We start from the raw sequence: 19857 nt of genomic DNA, 5'->3' as shown, positions 1-19857 counted from the left end.
GAGCTGCTGATCACATCCTTTCTGGGCTCCCTTGGATGGGCACCACCAGCCACGTCCAGCTGGGGCTCGGCGCTGCATATGGACAAGTGCTCCCTGAGGATGAACCTGAGCCTGTCAGGCTCATTGCATTTGTAAACTAGTGTGGGTTGGGAGCAGCTTTTATAAAAGGAGAAGCTGATTTGGACCACAAATTGAGTGGAACTTCTGGAGGAGCAGAGCTGAGAGCTTGAGCTCTTCTGAGAGAGCAGTTTAACAAGAGTTCTCTTTTTGTTTTGCAAACAGGAGCATTTGGAGCTTAAACTCTTGCATTGCAGTTTGCACTAGCCTCATTTTAAAAACAGTTCCCTTCCCAATGCACCAGGGCCTTGGTGTACAAACAGTGCAGCCTTGCAAGGCAACAATTCAGAAAAAATAATTTAATGAGCTGAACTTGAAATGCCTTCAAATGGAGCTGGAAAATGTCCCAATGACATTTGTCCATTGTCCAGGGCATCACAGTTCATTGGGAACAGGCACAGGACTTCCTGGATGAAGCATTTTGTTAACAGAGAGCAGAGGAAGCAGAGAGGGCTTAGAAGAGAAGGAAGACATAGGTTTGTGATAAACATTGGTGTCATCAGGAGCCTCTTTTTGTTCCTGTGGGACTCACCAGATTGGCAGCACACTGCTTGGAACCTTTCATGCACAGAGCATGAGCAAGCAGTGCTCAGCTGCTCACAGTTTCAGCAGGACAAATTGCAAAATTCCAGGAACTCAAAACTTTCAGGGGGCTGATAAAGTTTTAGAGGGTTCAGTCAGATATGTGAAGCTAAATTGAGCCAACCAGTGTATTTACACAGTGGAAAATTTTTGATGTTATATTTGTTGTCTTAAAGTTTTAGTTGCAACTTGGGGTTGTCTAAAATTTGCTAAAGTTTCCTTATCTATATATCTATGTCAAAATTGTGTGTACATATATATTTCTGTTTTGAACATGACTGTCTTGCAGTATGTAAAATTAAAACCATTAACAGTTTATTTTCTTGGTTTTGGGAGCCCACTAACTCCAGGAGTTAAGCCATAGTATCATCATTACATGTATATGAAATATAAAATTTGCTGCAACATAATGGAGAGAAACTTCACACAAGGACATATCCTGTTCATACAGGCTTCAAACTGAAAGAGATTAAATTTAAATTGGATATCAGGAAGAAATTCTTCACTCTGAATGTGGGGAGACCCTGGCACAGGGTGCCCAGAGAAGCTGGGGCTGTCCCTGGATCCCTGGCAGTGCCCAAGGCCAGGCTGGACAGGGCTTGGAGCAATCTGGGACAGTGGAAAGTGTCCATGCCCATAGCAGGGGGTTTGGAATAATCTTTAAGATTCATTCCAACCCAAACCACTCTGTGATTCTGTGATAATTTACCCTGGTAATTTAGAGGTGGTTATCCAAGCCCATATGAGTGTATGTGCTCAAAAAAGGCAGAACAACATTCTTTCATTAACAGATACATATCCTGAAATAGCTCATTTTTATTGTATGAAAATATTTCTAATTCTCTAAGGAGCTTGTTGTTTTTTTCCTTAATATTATGTAAATACATTTGTGTAACAGAGTATACAAAATCATTTTGTAAAAACAAAACAAAACAAGAAAAACAGGATTTTTTTTTTCTGGAGAAAATACCCTTTCACTTTGGCCCTTCCCAAAGTATTTGATTTTGGTCTATTCTGATCTTATCTGGGCAGTTTTAATTCTGGTGTAATCGTGATTTGTATTTCCCTGGAGTGAAGAATGTGACACCTCTCAGGCTGGTGTGTTTGAGCAGACAAAGCCTCCACTGACCCCTTTAGATATAAGACTGAATAAATAGGATCAGACAGCCTGTCATGGATGCACTGTAAATAAGTTCTTTAAACTGCTGTCGATAGCAAAAAAGGAGATTTGGGTCTCTGTAGGGTCTAGGATTATTTCCTCCTATGAAAATTCAGCTCCTTATTCTAGATTAGGATTTAGGTGGTTACCTTAAACTAATTAAATAAAACCCCAAAGCCTCTTGGGTAGAACATACCCAAGCTGTAGGACAGAATTAGGAAAAGGGACATTTGCACATTGAGTGACCAGTGTCCCCCCCATCCCTGTTTCAGGTGGGAGACAGGCAGGGCTTGGGCTGTGTTGTACATTCTAGGACCAGGTCATGTTTTCACTGAACCATACTCTGACCAGTTCTCACAGTTAAGCTTGGAAATATTCTTTAGTAAGTCCTCATTTCAGGCTGCATATTTTGGAAGAATTTGAGCCAAAATGTCCAATTTCAAAACACAATCCTCCTTTTGTTTGTCTTCCTATATTTTCTATCCTTGTGGAGCAAACCTTTCTGAGCTTTCCTCTGCAGCCTGGAGGGATGTGCAGCTTTTTAATGAGGCCTGAGAGTCTGGTGGGGTCCCAGATGTCTGTGGCCCAGACAGGAGAGCAGCAGAAAGAACAGGAGGATGTTCAAGGGAACACTTCCAGTCAATAGAGCTGTGTGAGCCCTGGTCCTGGCCTCTTCAAACCTTTCTGAGCTTTCCTCTGCAGCCTGGAGGGATGTGCAGCTTTTTAATGAGGCCTGAGAGTCTGGTGGGTCCCAGATATCTGTGGCCCAGACAGGAGAGCAGCAGAAAGAACAGGAGGATGTTCAAGGGAACACTTCAGTCAATAGAGCCGTGTGAGCCCTGGTCCTGGCCCCTCCCAGGGCTTGGTTCAATGGAATAATTTTGGGGATTTCAGGGGTTCACCTGCATGTGTTCTCATTTTCTACATCTTGGTCATGTTTGCCTTTATTTAGAGGCTCAGTGGAATTTGGATTTTCACAGGGAAGCTCAGTGACAATCACTGCACCTTAACTGGTGCATTGCTAGGGCCTGTAAAATTGCTGCCTTCAGGAGATAATAGCATTTAGTTAAAATACATCCAGGTGTATCATGGAATCAGTGCCCTTCAAATAACGTGGCATCATCAGGAACCTGGCCAAAATAGCAGCTTTATAGCAAAGGCCATCATCAGGAAAACCATGCCTCTTCAGTTTAATCCTCATGAGCTGCTCTTTACCCCATGTGCACAGCACAGAGGGTGATTGTGCACAGAGTGACTGAGCTGAGCCTGGTTTCCATGTCTGCTTATGGAAGTTGTGTTCAGAGCAACCATACAGAGAACACTTGAAACCTGCATTTGTATTTCTAAGTGATTCCTAGTCATCCTAGTATCTTCAAGGATGGGATTTTGAAGCTGTGCAATACGTTGAAGTTTGTGTTTCATCTTCTCTGTCTTGACCACTGCTGCTGTTTCAGTGGCTTCTTGTGGCTGGTGGTGAATCTCTAATACCCTGGGCTAGGTCTGTCATGAACCAGTCTTTTCAGAGAAGCCCCTTTCCAGCTATGAAAGGGTAAATATAACTTCTTAAGCTACAACTGATTGCCAAGGCTCAGTTTGTGGTGCTGCTCAAAATGTTGTGAAATGAATTGTTGAGAAACTGTGGTAGAAAATGCTTAATCACAGTGATGCAGAAAGCTAATGCATGCCCCCAGTGCTCAGCTATAAATATGGAGTGATGCTTGAATTGTTAATGAACTATTTGCATTTTAGAGTTTGATGAAGCTTGATTTATCATTAGACAATTTGCTCATTGTCTAAATATTCCAAAATTGTGGCGCTCTTACATTGTCACTTCCCTATTTATTGTTATTTGTATTAATAGCTCTGACATCTTTCTTTCCATTTCAAAAATATCGAAGCACTTGAGAGGCAAAATTAAGTCTCATTGCCCATGGTACTGACATGATAAAGTGAGGCAATTAAAGGTGAGGGGATTTATTCATGGTGGCAGAAGTGGAAACACAACCTGTCTCCAGTTCAGTTTCTATTTATTCCTCACCAACATACAGCTCCTGAAACAAGTGTAGGCAAACAGGATCTCAGTACAGAAAACAGCACAAATACTCATATATTGAAAAAGAAACCTGGAGTTCATCTAAGTCTAATTATGTGTTTTTCTCTTTTTCTCCTTTTGGACATTTTGTTCATCTGACTGGCCGTCAATATTTAGAAGAAATGCATATTCCTACTCCTATTACTTGTAAGTACTTGACTGGGGATGAGGTTTTTTGAGCATGTTCACCCTGTGGTAATTTTGTGCTTTGTTTTATTTTTTTTATCTTTTTGTTTCTCTCCTTTTTTTTTAACCACTCCATCTATCCTTGTCTTTCCAGCAGAATGTGCTTTATTTTCCCAGTTGCATGCTGTTTTCTCCATTTTCCCACTGTACCTGTAGCTGTGCCTGCAAACATATGAATGTCCACAGATACGCCACTTATGGTTTATAACTCTTCAAACTGGATATTCATCTTTAGATTGGATATCAGGAAAAAATTCTTCACCAAAAGGGCTGTCCAGCACCAGAACATGTGGCCCAGGGAAGTGATGGAGTCACCACTGAGGCATTCATTTAAAAGTTGTGTAGATGTGGCACTTGGGGATAGGGTTTGGGGATGGACACAGCAGTGCTGGAGGAACAGTTGGGCTTGATGATCTTGGAAATCTTTTCCAACACAAATGCTTCTATGATTCTGTAAATGCTAATGGACAAATACAGAGCATCCCAAGTGCACCTTTTTAATTGTCCACTGCTTGTAGCCACACTTCAGGGAAATTCACACCTGAATGTTATTGTTGGGAATTTCTCAGCCATGGATGTAAGCTTTTTAAAAACCTTAAGGTTTCTGACACCTGGGAGTTGACATTATCCCAGCAAACATCCCTGTTCCTGGAGCTGCCAGGTTCTGAGTGTTGGTTTAGATCATTGGATGATGAAGTGGTTCAGATATTCAGATCTAAATCACCTGTCCAGTCCTAATGACAATGCTGCATAATTAAGGCAGTTGTTAAGGCACATGAAAATGCTTCACACATCAGTACTTCCAGAGCCATCTGTTGCCTAAAGATTGAGGGGCTGGGAAGCAATCAGGGCCAAGCTGTTTCTGCCGTGATAATGGTTGTCTGAGGATCTGGGGGAGGAGAAGGCTGGATCAATGATGTGAGGAAAAAGTCCCGGAGAAGTGAGGAGAGGTCTCTGCTGCCATCAGAGGGCTGGGAGGGATGGGGAAGGCAGCTGTTGCTGTGGGCAGGAACAGCTCTGCCCTCTCCAGTTCTCAGAAGCAGCAGGAGCTCTCTCACTGACACCAACCCTTTCCCCAGAACCTGCCAGGCTTGTCAGGGCTCTGATACCCACCGGGCTGCCCAAAGGGCCACATCAGCCCTGACAGCCCCTCCTGGTCTGCTGCTCCAGGAACTGCCTCCTTTGCCCCTTCCTGCAGTTCCTCCTTGCCTCATCTTGGTGCTTTTTTCTGGAAGGTGTTCAGCAAGTCAGCAGAATGAGAGGGTTCAAGTGCTGCCATTTTAAGGGGAGTTGATTTCTTTTCCATATGAGTTGTTTTATGTCCAAAGAACAGGGCAAAGGAGGATCCCTGTGCACCACTGCTTGGAGGGATTTTTTTTCTCCATGATCTGTCAGGAAGCTCTTGAAAGAGGAACCTTTCCCAGGCATGTGAGGAGCCTTAGGACACCATCACGAGTCTTGACTTAGCCCAGTGATGTAATTGTAAATGCAGAGTAACTCCATTTCCTCTAGACCTCCCACTGGTTCACCAAGAATGGAATTGGACCTCAAGTAGATAGATTAAAGAGGAGGTTAACTGAGTATAAAGTAGAGGCTGGTTCTAACCCAAAGGTGCTGCAAGCTAGTTGAATTTATTGATAAAACCTTTCCTCTTCTGCACATTTCTCATGTTTTACTGTTTGGTTTCCTTACAACCAAAAGCACCACTGCCTGAGAAATTCACTGCCAAGTTTCCCATTATAATTCTGTCTTTTCCCAGCAGTATGTGGTCAGCATGTTCCCTGCTTCATTTTATTTTGATATCTGTGTGTTTAAAAAGATGAATCAACTTCCGAGCCCTCTGTGACCCATTTTACAGCTGCACAGCATTGCTTTAAGCAGTCAGCTGAGGATTGTTCTGCCAGAACAAGCACAGGGGTCCTTAAGGGGTCTGTTTGCTGTGGGTCAATTTGCTAGACCCTTTTTCCTCAGGGAGCAGTGCAGTGACTCAGGAAAAGTGAAGAGAAAACCCTCTGGAGGGTCACCCAAGGCTGGGGTTGCAATGAGCTTCAGCAGAGGCAGAAGGAAGGGCTTTAATAAGGTTTAATGAGGCAGATGTCCACCGTGCAGCACATCACACCAGGGAAAAGCCAGAGGTGCCATCAGGCAGGCTGAGTGTTCATAGGAGCCACTGGAGGCTGGAGCTCAGCTTGCAGAAATCACAGAGCTATCCCCCCACAGTACCACACCCAAAATGTCCTGCAAAGAGCTCACTCTTAGCTCTGTGCTGGTGCTGCCCCAGGGACAGCTCTGCAAGCTGGAGGCATCACATCTGCAGTCACCTCACCACAAACACTGCCAGCACCAGGCTCTTGGTTCACATGGACACCTGCTCTGTCCCCTGCACTGCGAAAACCAAGCTCTGCTTTGGATTCTTTTCTCCTTGAACAGCAATCAAGGTAAAAGGGATGTTCCAGTAGTGAATGAAGAAAGCAGGAGAGCCCATGAAGGAGCATACAGTGAAGTTCTACTGAGTTTCATGTTTCAAGTTTCACATGAAATAATCTGTTAGGATTGCAGATGAAAATCTGAAATTGCTAAGGAGGCATCACATCTGCAGTCACCTCACCACAAACACTGCCAGCACCAGCCTCTTGGTTCACATGGACACCTGCTCTGTCCCCTGCGCTGCGAAAACCAAGCTCTGCTTTGGATTCTTTTCCCCTTGAACAGCAATCAAGGTAAAAGGGATGTTCCAGGAGTGAATGAAGAAAGCAGGAGAGCCCATGAAGGAGCATACAGTGAAGTTCTACTGAGTTTCATGTTTCAAGTTTCACATGAAATAGGGCATTTCATTAGAGTTGAAGATGAAAAGATGAAAATCTGAAATTGCTAAAGACTGTCTGTGCAATTCTTAGCCAAACTTGATTCATATTTCTCTGGACTCCTATGAGCAGAGAGGTTGCATTTAAGTTTATTTGAAATGTTGTGGAAATAACAGCAGCAGTATGGTTATATACAGATTTTTTTTAAAAATAGAATTGGTTTCTATGCTATGACCTTGCATGAATTATTTAGTCCTGAAGCAAAATTCAGTTGAATGAGTTACCAGTATTGAAAAGCAGGTTCCCAAATAGATCTGCTGGCAGATCTTTAAATGTGACCATATGGACTGTATCCCTTCATGTTTGGTTTCAGTTTCTGGACTTCAAAGCTGTGTTTCTTAGAGCAATTCTTGTCTGCTTTCAGATAATTCCTCCCAACCCTTTGTCATCTTCTATACAGGCATTTCTTCTTATTAGGGAACAAAATCTCCTATCCTAACTCTTCCAAACTGTTCTGTAATGATAATTCTATAATGATAATTCTGTTAAATTCCAAACAGTTCTGAATGATAATTCTAGAATAAAAATTCTATGAAATTACAAATAGTTCTCAATGATGATTCTATTAAAGTCACAGAGACTTTTTTCAGGAGTACTTGGTCTTTACAGAGACAGGCCACAACATTTAGGTAATCTCTGGAGTTCTGCTCTCAGCCAGTCCTGTGTTCTGCTGCAATTCAGGACTGGTAAATCTCATTCTGTGGGATGCTTGAGTACCTGCAGCTTTGACTGGTGAAACCTGTCCAAAATATTCACTTATAGGAGCAGTTATTTTAGGCATGCATAGTTATTAGGTAAATAGTTGTGGGATTCTTGTACAGCAGCACTTGATTGAAAACTTCCTATAACATACAGGAAAGATGAAAGAGAAGGCCATAAAGATCTTTAACATGCTTTAAGTGGAAATACAACCCAGGAGGCCTCAATTCCTGACTTGTAACTCATCATGCAGGATCAGCATAATTTTGTGTTCAGGTTACCCATCAGAAAAGGCTGATTGCTTGTGGGTTGGGATCCTGTGAGGAGAAAAAGATGGAATTAGGAATTCTTGTCCTGGTGCACTCCTTGCATCCCTGTGCCCAGGGTGATGCCTGAACCTTTTCAGAGGAGTTACTCTGTATTTACACCAACACAAATGGTGTCTAAGGTTGGGACAGAATTGCTGCTGTCTCTCTGCACTTAAGTTTAACGGGCAGTGTAAGATATCAGCCCAGCCAGGTCTGGAAGATGTTGGTTTACTCCCAGCTAAAGCTGTAAAACACAGACAGCAATTCATCCGGTTTACAGAAGGGTTTGCATCTAGTGACAGGCACCTCTTTTGCAACAGTATTTTCAACTGCAGCAATCCATATCATGATTTTATTATTTGCTCACCAGGAAAATAAATGGAAATGTTTTCTCTGTGTGGGTTGTTTGTTTTGGTTTGTTTCTTTCTCCTGGGCTGGGTAATGGCTGCAGAATGAAATTTAATCAAGAGCAATATGAGACCAGGGAAGAATTTCTGGAAATACAGAGATTCATGTATGTGTTACAAGCACTCAGTTTAATGTTATTTATTAGAAAAGGGCACTCAATGGCCAAGATGTTTTCCTTTTCCCCTGAACTGCCCAGAGCTCCAGGGACATGACTGCAATGTAGGAAGCCCCTTCAACTCCCACTGGAATTTCACACCAGTTTTAATTGTTGGGTGGTTTCAGCTGGGAGTTTCTTTCCATGGGAGAGATTGCAAAGGTTATTAAGCTAAATTTATACTTAGATTTTTTGAGATAACAAAGTTTGTGCTGAATTTATTGCCACCATCTGTGGGACATTTGAAAAGAAAAACATCCCTTTATTTTATTTAGAAGCTTACCTCTGTATAACCACATTCAGACATAAATATCTCCATGTATTTCCATGGATTGTGGGATCTGCCTGCACAGGTCAGCCTTCTAAATCAGAATTTTAAGAAGAAACATTCTCATTAGGTGCTTTTCTCATCAGATGATGGAAAAACAGGATCATTAATCAGTGGCTATGCTTGTCTAATGAAAGCAAATTAAAAAATAATATATCAAAATGCACAAAGTAGATGAGATGATATTTAGAACGTGTCTGTATGGTGATTGCAAGCCTAAGCCTTGCAGAGGGCAGGGTTTGTGGGTGTCTGTACCAGCAGGGACTAATACTGCATGGCTCCCACGTGCACCTGGCTTGTCTAAAGTCTGGTTGTAAGTAAAACTAAAAAATAAATACTAAAAAAGAAATCACCCACAAGCAGTGATTAATTTGATCAAGTGAAGCTTAGATCATACTCTCAAGAGCCTGTGCTTGTATACCTACAGTACAAAACACTCAGGGCATCTTTTGACTTATCTCTACTTCATTTTCTCCTGTCCTGTGAAGTTTGCTCTGTGACACTGGCCTTTGCTCTTCACTACACCTTTACTACCCCTTTACTACACCTTTACTGCAGCAACCTCCCTGTGCTCCTGCCACAGCCTGGCTTCAGCAGAGCAGGTTGAAGCAGGTTCAGGAGGGGCAGGTGAGGAAGCACACATTTAATCTGCAGCATGGAGCAGGTGCCCCAGTGTGTGACAGAGCACTGCTCTGAGCTCCCACTCCTGTGGCTCTGTTCACACCCCTCTAGTGAGCAGCATTTCCCAGCCTGCCTGCCCCCCTGCTTCAGGGATGGGCAGCTCCTCCTGCATGGAGCTCTCCCCCAGTTTAGAGTGCACAGCCTTCCCCAGAGCTTCCCACTTCCCAGCCCCTGCAGGCAGCGAGAACAGCTCCCCTCTGGTGTCTTTTCATGTCTGAAGACCTACCAGCCCTATTTAATTTCCTGTTCTCTAGATTAAAGGTCCCCATTTCCTTTGGCCTTTGCTTGTAGATCATGTTTCCACCTTCACCTTTCCTGTCCTTTGTGTGAGCCCCTGTGGCACACGTCTGATTTGAAGAGCAGTGTTGTAGCAGAGCTCTCTCCAATCCTCAGTCAGAGCAACAGGATCACCCATATTACAGGGCCATGCCCTTAGTTTCAAACCAGCCTGAAACCATTCTTCCAAATTGGATTTGTCATCTACCACAGGTTTAGGGCACGGAGATCCTTTCCAATAGTTCTGCTGTTTGACCAGTGCTCCCTGAGATTTGCATGGCTCATCACTGCCTGCCTTGAATTGGAGCAGATTCCATCACAAATTACAGCTGTACTCCTAGGAGTTTGCTATGCAAAATTCTCTAAAAGGAATTTATTTTTTTTTTCGACTTTCCCAAATTGCTTATTGAAAATGAGGGCAATATGCAATTTGTGTCTGTAGGAGGAAATTTCACATTTAACTTACATGATCTATACCTAATGCCTAAATTACCTGTGCATGCAAATCTACACCACAGTGTACAAAATCCATCCTTGGAAACATCTAAAATTAAATCTGTCAACGTACATGCACGAGAGTTCTACAGGAGTGGCAGTTACAGATTTAATGTTCATGCATGTAGAATTGATAGAAAAAGTTAGAGAAGGGTTTGAAGCTGCTTTTAAAAAATAATCCCTGACAGTCATCCAAACCTCCATGAAACAGGAGTCTGATCCTGCAGATAGTTCTAACAGAAAATATTGCTGGAGCTTCCTGATTAATGCCTGTGGCAGTAAATGGTTTGTGCTTGATACCAAGTTTGCATTCCTAGACTGTTTAAGTAGAAGTCCCACAATTTTAATATAGTGCTTCAGATTTTATGTCTAGTCTCTGATATAAGTAGAAGTTTCAAAAAAATAACCAAATCAAATCTCCATCATTTTTTCCCCCAAATTCTCACTTGTGTTCACTGCCAATGGCTTTTCTCCTTGCTTTAGTGGGGTCAGCATCAACTGCCTGATTATACAGCTGGTTTCATTTTTTCATTCAGTTTTGAGCATCTTTCTGTCTCATCCCTCCTCTGTGTGTGTGGTGCTTGCAAACACCATCTCTTCATTTCCAAACCCTCTCAAACTGAAAAGAGCAACCTGGCAAACTCCATCCATGGATTCCTGCTTCCTTCTTGCCACATTCCCCTCACCCTTGGATGTAAACCAGCATTAAGATCATTTTATTCACATCCTGACATTCTGTGTCGATTGTATCAGACTCTGCTTCCCAATATCTGCCTGGTCCTTTATTTCCTCCCCTTTTCAGCTGCATATTGCATGAGTGGGGAAGTGTCTGCTCCATGAGGGGTGTCAGCTGTGCTGGGGACACTCTGGGCATGCAGCCAGCCCATGACTGACACTGATGCTCCCACAGCAGCTTTGTTGGGGTGTTGCAGTGGCTCTGTGCAGGGCAGAGGGGATAGTGGGAGCCGTGTCACTGGCGTGGCTTGTCAGTGATTCACAGAGATCCCTTGGAGTGCCCTATTTTTGGAAACAGCATTTCTAGATAAATGCTTTTCCATTTCCAAAAGGCGTTTTGACGTGCTGGGAAATAAACCTCTACCTAGCTGTGGGTTTTAAGTCACATCCCTAACATTCTGGAAAGTGCTAGTCATTTGATTTTCTAATCTTTTCTATGAATTATAATGATGGTAAGGACCAAATAGGCTTAGTCCTGTGCTGCCACTCTCTCCAGACACAGAACGGCAGCAGAAAAGGCACGTTTAGAAACTGAGAGCCCCTTGATGTGTCTGGCAAGCTTAGCTCTGAAATCCTCAAAAGGGATCTGTCTTCCTTTTCCCTCTAAATTTAGATGAAGAATTTTTACATTCTTGGAATAGAGAGGGAGAAAGGTGGAAACTGATAAGGCACTATTGAAAGAAAATGGTAGCGTTGTCAGATGCAGACCTGGGTTGTGTGTGCGAGGTAGATTGAGAACTTTAAACTCATGTCACCTTTTCTTTTTAGGCATTCAAGCCAATGTTTTAGGGGCCTCTCTGTCTTCTACAGGACCAGGTAGAACTCCTTTGCATAGGGCTTTTGTAAGCAGGCCTTTGGGGACTAAGGGGCTTGGGTTTGGGGTTATTTTTTTCCTGCCTAGGACATGCAGAAATGTTGTTGCTCATTCACTCAAAGACAAAAACAAGTTTGCAAGTTTGCCAATTCCTGCTCTTTGTAGCTTGTTGGCATTTCTGAAGAGATACCAGGCAATGGGGACTTACAGATAATTATTGCCACAAATAATTTAACTTATATTGAATGAGGAAGTCACCCCTTTTGACTCACCATTTTCAACCATCAGAGTCATGGTCTATAGTGGCTCACCCCAGCAGTCCAGAGTGCTTGCTATTAAGGACTTCTGCATTTTGGATTAGTGCTTCCCACTGAGTGATTTTAATTCTTGTTTCCAAGGGATTCACACAGGCATGTACGATTAGCAAACCATCAGGATTAAAAGATCCACACGGCAGGGTTAACACACTTCAAGGCTATTTTAGTTACCCCAGGTACCACAGCACAAAAAAGCAGAGGCTCCCATGTCTGTAGCTCATGGCTCCTAAATCTGGCTGTGCCAACCCTGCTGAACACTGGAAGCAAAGCTTTTAACATCATTAAATGCCAGCTTTTTGCTTCATCACTCAAGGACTGCTCCCCTCTTTGCATCTTCATCTGCACAAGTGGATACACCACGGGGGTTTGGGGAGATCTGAGGAAGCCCCCTGGGATGATGGACCCAATTTGAACAGCTCTGGGCATGGATTGGAACCACCAACTGTAAATGGTTGAACCCCAACTGGCTGAGCAGATGAAATACATGTGTTTGTTCAAAAGTTTGCAGCAAACATCCAAGTTTTTTTACATAAATCTGTGCTCTCCTGATCTGGATTATCTTTCTTTAAAACAGGCTTTTCCCACAGACATAGGCAAAGGATTTAACTCGCTTTGACCCTTCTTTCCAAACAAGTATAAGTGGCCAAGCTGCCCATCTCCTGAAGGCTGGGGCTCAGCTATGTGCTTGAACTTCCCTGTAAATGCCACTCTGACATGTTCTGGGCATAAATAGAGCCTGTTAGACTATGCTGGAAGGAGTACCTTTTTCTTTTTTTTTTCTTTGAATCTAATTAAGTTTAAAAGATGGGTAGTACTTACCATAAGCATGTTGTTTCAGAGAAGAAAAACCTCTTTGCAAAATGATTTAGTTGTTAGGATATTTTTTTCTTATTTGAGTTGGAGAAGAGAAAGAAAACTAAAGCTCCTTCTTACAGTAATCTGTTTTTCTCCCTTTTATTTTATTTTCTTATCTAGGGAAGTGGTGTAAGCAAAGTTCTTTGCTGGTGCTAGGGATTTGTGTGATATTTTTTCAAGGTGTGGATTGTAGAATGTCACACATTCATTTTTAAAGGGTTTTGCTCTCTGATACGAATGAAGCACAGGGCAGTCAAATGTCAGTGGAAGCTTAGCAGCTCACTTTTCCTGCTTCTCCCCATTTTGTTATGCTCTGTGTTTGCAAAAGAGGAGCCTCTTATGTTCTCAGCTTTGTTAGTGTTTTCAGAGCAGGCAGCCTTGCTGCTTTTGACAAAGTTTTTGCTGTCTCCTCAAAACAAGGAAAGACCCATTTTCCCAGACCAGGGCCATATTTGGGCATTGCTAAAACAACTTCAACCTTCAGCATGCCCCACCCTTCCCTGGCTGGGGATCCCAGAGCAGCTCCAGGCTGTGCCAGGACTCAGGAGGCTGCTGCCCTCACTGCTGTGCTGGGGACAGGACAGAACAGCGCTCCAGCTCTCAGGTGGCACAGAGCCAGGTCTCACACTCCCTCTAAGAGCATCCCATGGGATGGATGCAGATGTCCTGGTCCCCTGGAGTGAGCAGTGCTCCCATGCCAAGCCCTCTGCTCCTCGCAGAGCGCGCGGCACCCGCTCTGGGGGCTGGACCTGTTCCACCCTCTCCAAGGCACCTGCTCCAGGGTTTGCACCTATTGCACCCTCTCCAAGGCTGAGGTAGCACTCCCACTGCTGGGGTGATGCAGGTTTGTGCCAGATGAGTGACGGGGAGGGAGAGCTCCAGGCTGGTATCACGATATTTATCGCGCTCCAGAAGCTGCATTAAAAACCTGTGGGGTTTCCTGGCGTGCGATTTCTCACATGCCTTGCATGTCTGACCAAGTGGGGTAATTTTGTCAAAATATTTTGCCATTGCTTTGCTTTTAACGAGGGCAAACTGACCTTGCTTTCTCCCCTCTCCAAACCACCCAAAGGAAGCTAGCCAAGAAGCAGAAGGAGACTCAGACCAGCACGCAGAGGGAGATGGGTCCTGTGGCTACTTCTGACAAGACCTCCACCAAACTCAGTGCTGTTCACAATGAAGAAGCTTTTTCTTCCAGCTGCCAAGATGTTAATGGATTCAGTAAGTTTAACTTGCTTGCAATGGATATGACCCCCTTGGAGAGCTCTAGGTTCTTAAAAGGACCTATTCCTTTGGGCACAATGTTGAGGAGTTAGGAATGGCAGTGATAGAGATCGTTGCAAAAGCTCCATAGAAATCTGGAATGTCTCTGATACTGCCCATAATTTTACTGTCAGACAGGTGGAGAGCATTCCCTTGGGTCCAAATCTACTGAGAATAATTTGTAAAGCCTGTTCTAATAACTGCATCACAATGAGAGGCACATGTTTATTTGTTGTTTAGAAATACTTTTCCTTTGTGAGTAAAAGAGTCAAATCCCTTAGCTGACTTGTGGGATGAAAAAACATTTTCTGTATGAAATTGTTATGAAAGAGGCCTGGTCTCCTGGCTAGAGAACTGGAATGGAAAGCAGCATTTCTTCCTTTGTCTGTGTCCTCGGTTTATTCTTCACACGGGTTCAGTAAAACTGATCTTAGTTAACATTTGTAAACCACTCAGACCTCTGTAGCTAAAAGAGTTTTGTGGGTAAAGCAGCACCAAGTCCTACTTTAGCCTCACTAGATCCAGGTTGAGTGCATGGTGGATTGCATGGTGGATTTGTAAACTTCTTTCGTATTAAATAAATTGAAACTTAGACACTCTGGGCATGTCACTCCTTCTTTTGACACTCAGCCTGTTAGTTTGGACAAGGGACAGCTCTGAAACTCAAGTGTGTACTAAAACTTTTGTCTTTATTAAGCATCTTTAGTGGAGTTTTTTTTCCCCCCCTGATTACTAAAATAGAAAATCCCATGATAGAAAATGTGGTTAATCATTGAAACCTCCCCCTGTAATCTGAACCTGAGTGGGACAGGTTGAGTGAATTCTCCCTTTCCCTCTCTTCAGGTCATGTCAAATTCCATCTGCATGTGCTGCTACTGCCACTTTGTGTAACACACTTGTGAGATGGATAAATAGGTCTGTGGGACAGCCAAGGCTGGCAGGGAACGCTTTTCTCTGACATTAAATTTACTTCAGTCAAGATCTAATTTTCTCAGGTGCTGAGTACCCCTATCCTAAGGAGGCAGCAAGAGTTCTGTGGGGTTCCTATCTCTGAAGGCCAGGAGAGGAGCAGGCAGTGTTGTATCAGCCATCCCCAAAACAGCAGAAGCAGCCTGGCTGGAGTGTGTGGGGAAAGTCAAATGTTTGACACTTCCCTCAGAATCTGGGCTTCTCAAAGCCTGGGGATTCTTTTCCAACCAGAAAATTAGAAAATAGACAAGCTTGAAATGTGACCTCATCTTTTCCCCTCCACCCTTGTTATTTGACAGACTAATTAAAACGGCTGAGTCATTTGCTTGAAATGGTAACTGTAGAAAATATGATGTATCAAGTTTTGTAAAGAAACAGCACTTCAGGTTTTCAATTTTTTAAATCAGTTAGATCTTTACTTGTCTGACATCTCTGCAGATTTTATCACTACCTTCCCCTATAACCTGAGTCAGTCAGTCACTCTTTATATATTTGAGAAAGAATTATCAATAAACCTTCATGATTTCTCCACATTTTTTACTGCCAAGTCCAGGATGCTGAGGTGTTGGAGGTAAGTTCTGTGCAGCAGTGTGCACATGCTGATACAGAAATTTTATGGGTAAAAGAATTCCTTGAAAAGAAAAATAAAATAAATTTCCTTAATGGAGTTTAATACTTTTGGGTTCTATACAGGCCTACTTTGGAATAACATAATAGGATTATTTCTTAACCTTCCTGCTAACTAATAGAGTTTTACAGGGTTTATCCACCAGAGCTGTTGAAATCAACTGTCTTAAGCAGCAGTCAGATTCCTTCTTAAATTTTTTTTTTGCCTGCCAGCAGTAAATAGCATTTACAGCACCCCATGGTGGGCAGTCGCCCTCTCCATCCTGCCCTCAGCTGTGGAGCCTGAGCTGGCTGCAGCAGGGAGGTGGAAATGCCCTCTCCTTTTGGAGGAAGAGCCCACCAAGAGAGGCAAAGTGTTTTCAATGCCAGGATCACCTTGCCAGCTCACAAAAGCAATCAAACAGAGCAAGACAATTTGCTAAGTAGGATCCCTCAGTTATTGAATGACTTGCAGGCAACTTTACCTGCAGAATGCAATGTCCTTGCAGGGCTTGTGTCCTTGCCCGCAGCTTTTACTTTCTGTCACAATAATTCTGATAACTTTTCAGACAGAACAAATTCAGTGGGTGCCTACAGAAGCTTTTCTCTTCCCATGCTCTCTCCAGTTGGCCACAGGTCTGCTCCTGGGTGAGTCCTGTCCATCCTCCTGCTGTTGCTTATCCTGACTCCCTGCCCTGCCACCACACAGGACTATTTTCTAAATCAGTTAGATTTAAAAATCCCACTTTCAAGGGTGCTGCCTGATGCTCTGCACCATGAGGGAGATAAAGAATGAACAGCTGCCCTCCTTCTTATCAGCCCCTTGTTTTCTGTTGAGGCATCATGATCTCAGGTCTTGCTGAAAAGAGGAAGAGAATTGGGCATTTAGCTTTCCTGGGCCAAAGAAAAGCCTTTCATTCCTCTTTCCATTCTGCAGTGTTAGGTATTATCCTGGCAGGATTCTCACTGATACATACAGGTGTTGAAATTAAAGACTTTTTTGGACTCAGCCTCTGTCTCTGACTCTCCACAGAACCAGAGAAAGTGCTTGGTGAAACATAGATTGGTCTGTGGCTGTTCCAGCTTGTCTGCTTTTATTTGGGGATTATGAACAATCACAGCTGGTCATTTTCTCAAATATCTTGGGCTTTTTTAAGATCTCAGTATATCCCAACTCCATGAAAGGCAGATGATGGGTCTGGTAGTGGCTGAGCAGCTCCCTGGAGTGCAGGAATGGTGGGAAGCAGCACAGTCACCTGTAGACACTGGCTCAGGGCAGGGTTATTATGAAACAAGATGGGAAACGGGAGACAAAGTGGACCTAAATTTTCCTCCCAGTGTCTGCACTGACCAGAAAGGTGTGCAGGGGGTTGTGACCATGCAGAAATCATGGGCAGCTTGGCAGTGATGGGATGAGCAGCAGTGGATCAGCTCAGCAGGGATGCACTGATGTGCTGTGCACAAAAGAACTGCTCTTCTGGGTTTGCAGTGCTCAGGTGCCATGGACCAGCCTTGTCCAGGAGAATTCCCTGTCCCCAGCAGAGCCATCCTGACATCCTTGCAGGTGTTCTGGCAGGAGCTGTTGGATTCTGAGGATTTAACCCATTAAAATGCAGCCAGTTTTGCTGGAGACTGATTTTTTAAGGTGTGCTTTACCTGTGTGACATCTTAGTTTGTGGGGAGACAGCTCTCCAGACACCCTGCAGGAGGGACACAGATGAAGGAGTGGCTTTAATGCTTCAGGCAGAACATTCTGGAAGTGGGGGAACTGAGTTCTGCAGTAGGAACCACTACCACGAGTTACCAAGTCAGTGTGATTTCACTTACGAGAACAAGAAGATGAGAGGGAGGTGTAGGCAAGTGACACTCAGGATTTAAGGGATCCATTTGTACCAAGAAACATCAAAATTCACACCTTTCCACAACCCTCCATGATTTTATGGTCAGTAAGATGTAAAGGTCTTCACAAAAGACAAGCACAGCAAGATGTAGTTCTTACTCCTGCCCCATGGATAATTTTCACTCCTAATTAGGTGACCTGCCAAATGCAGTCCAAGGACTTGTAGGGTCTGCAGGAGGGACACAGATGAAGGAGTGGCTTTAATGCTTCAGGCAGAACATTCTGGAAGTGGGGGAACTGAGTTCTGCAGTAGGAACCACTACCACGAGTTACCAAGTCAGTGTGATTTCACTTACGAGAACAAGAAGATGAGAGGGAGGTGTAGGCAAGTGACACTCAGGATTTAAGAGATCCATTTGTACCAAGAAAAATCAAAATTCACACCTTTCCACAACCCTCCATGATTTTATGGTCAGTAAGATGTAAAGGTCTTCACAAAAGACAAGCACAGCAAGATGTAGTTCTTACTCCTGCCCCATGGATAATTTTCACTCCTAATTAGGTGACCTGCCAAATGCAGTCTAGGGAATTGTAGGGTCATGGACATGAGATGTTTCCTTTATTAAAAATTTCTTTAAATAATTAAAAAATAAAAGACAAACCCACATTTTATCAAAGGCATAAAAGGAAAATGTACTAAATTCCCTTTTACTGGCTTCCTTGGGATTTTTGTGGGATTTGCTAGTTTAGGAAATATAAAAATTAAAGAATCATTTTCAGAATAGGAAGGAGCCTTCACCACTCTGCATGACTGGAGGGATCTGTGTGGCCTCACGTGCCACTCCAGGGAGCACAAAGAGAATTTTTAATGAAGTCTTAATCTCTACTCTGATGTGAAATCCTCTCTGGATGTGTTTCCTTTGATTACAGACCCAAATGCCTGTGAGAAATGCTAGTTAGAAAGCAGCCCTGTGTATACATCTCATTATACAACCTGACTGATTTCAGGAACAAGTTCTCCAAAGTTTTAAGAAACTTCTCTTTTGTGATTGTGGATTTTTGGGGATTTAAGTTTTGGTTTAGGTTTTTGGTTTGGTTTTTAATTTGTTTTGGTTTTGGGCTGTTTTTTTTCTTGGCTTTGTTTGGGTTTGTTTGGGGTTTTTTTCCCCTCTTTTTTAATCTGAATCTAAAAGTCACATCCCCATGTCACAAACACAGTTCATGTCATAGACCTCAGTTGGTAGCATCTTTAATCAAACCCACTGACATGAGGAGTTTATGTGGAAATTCATCCTCAGCAGCTCTGGAAAGGCAGTATGGCCCTAGGAGTTCTTTTATACCCCCAAATTCCAAAAAACTTGAGTCCTGCCCCAAGCCCTGAGTGTGGCCTTGCCCTGTGACACTGGGCAAACCAACTGACTTTATTTTATGAAATGTGGCCATGTCCTAAGTGTGGTGAGAGAAGGGTCTGATTTAGGCTGACAAAAGGGCAGGAGGCCCCAAAGCAGAAGAACTTTATGACTTAAGGCAGCTGGGGCAGAGCTCCAGCAGACCAGAGTGTGAGGAATTGGGTTGTTTTCATGTGTTTCCAAGTCATGTAGGTCTGAAAATAAGGTGTGAGAATGCAAAATGAGAGCGAGTTCATTAACTAGATGATTATAAACTGCTCAGGAGGCAATTCTGACTTTATGGAACTCCCTAGACCAGGGACTTCTTTGGGTGTCCCCACAGAATAACTTGAATTTTTTAAGCAGTGTTTTCTCCATAGATACAAAAAATTGCTTCTGAAATTACTTTGATGTACACTGAGTTTTATCTACTTCTGTTGGGCTATGGAATAGTTTTTCCTGTGTTATCTGTTGTCATCTTTCTGATGTACTGAGATTTGTATTAGCTTGTTTCCCAACATTCTGAGGAGGAGATATATAAATGCCTGTAACTCTGGGAGTGAATGCAGAGTGATAACAAAAGAAAATGCCTTCAAAAGTGATGGATTACCATAAGAATGTGCATGTTTGCTGCTGTAGGTATAAACCAGCCTCATAAATTTACTATCAAGACAAGAATCTACCACGAAGATGTTGAGCCCTTCCTCCTTTCAAACAATAT

General features: G+C 43.2%; 1 protein-coding gene across 10 annotated transcripts in view; it reads left to right on the top strand.

Annotated features, from left to right (window-relative positions):
- Positions 1 to 19857, top strand: part of PTPRT (protein tyrosine phosphatase receptor type T) — a 452765-nt gene that overhangs the window by 378087 nt on the left and 54821 nt on the right. For 4 of the 10 annotated variants that reach the window (XM_039728163.1, XM_039728159.1, XM_039728155.1 and 1 more), the window contains exons 15-17: positions 4032 to 4097; positions 11853 to 11900; positions 14143 to 14291. In XM_039728163.1, the coding sequence (XP_039584097.1) occupies positions 4032 to 4097; positions 11853 to 11900; positions 14143 to 14291 (263 nt within the window). The remainder of the gene's footprint in view (positions 1 to 4031; positions 4098 to 11852; positions 11901 to 14142; positions 14292 to 19857) is intronic. The other 6 variants (XM_039728164.1, XM_039728160.1, XM_039728157.1 and 3 more) reach the window with 5 other exon arrangements.

The sequence above is a fragment of the Passer montanus genome, unplaced genomic scaffold (genome assembly GCF_014805655.1).
Source record: "Passer montanus isolate IOZ18808 unplaced genomic scaffold, ASM1480565v1 scaffold64, whole genome shotgun sequence".
Classification (NCBI taxonomy): Eukaryota; Metazoa; Chordata; class Aves; order Passeriformes; family Passeridae; genus Passer; species Passer montanus.
The sequence above is the reverse complement of the archived record's forward strand: the minus strand, read 5'-3'. Positions and strand labels throughout refer to the sequence as shown.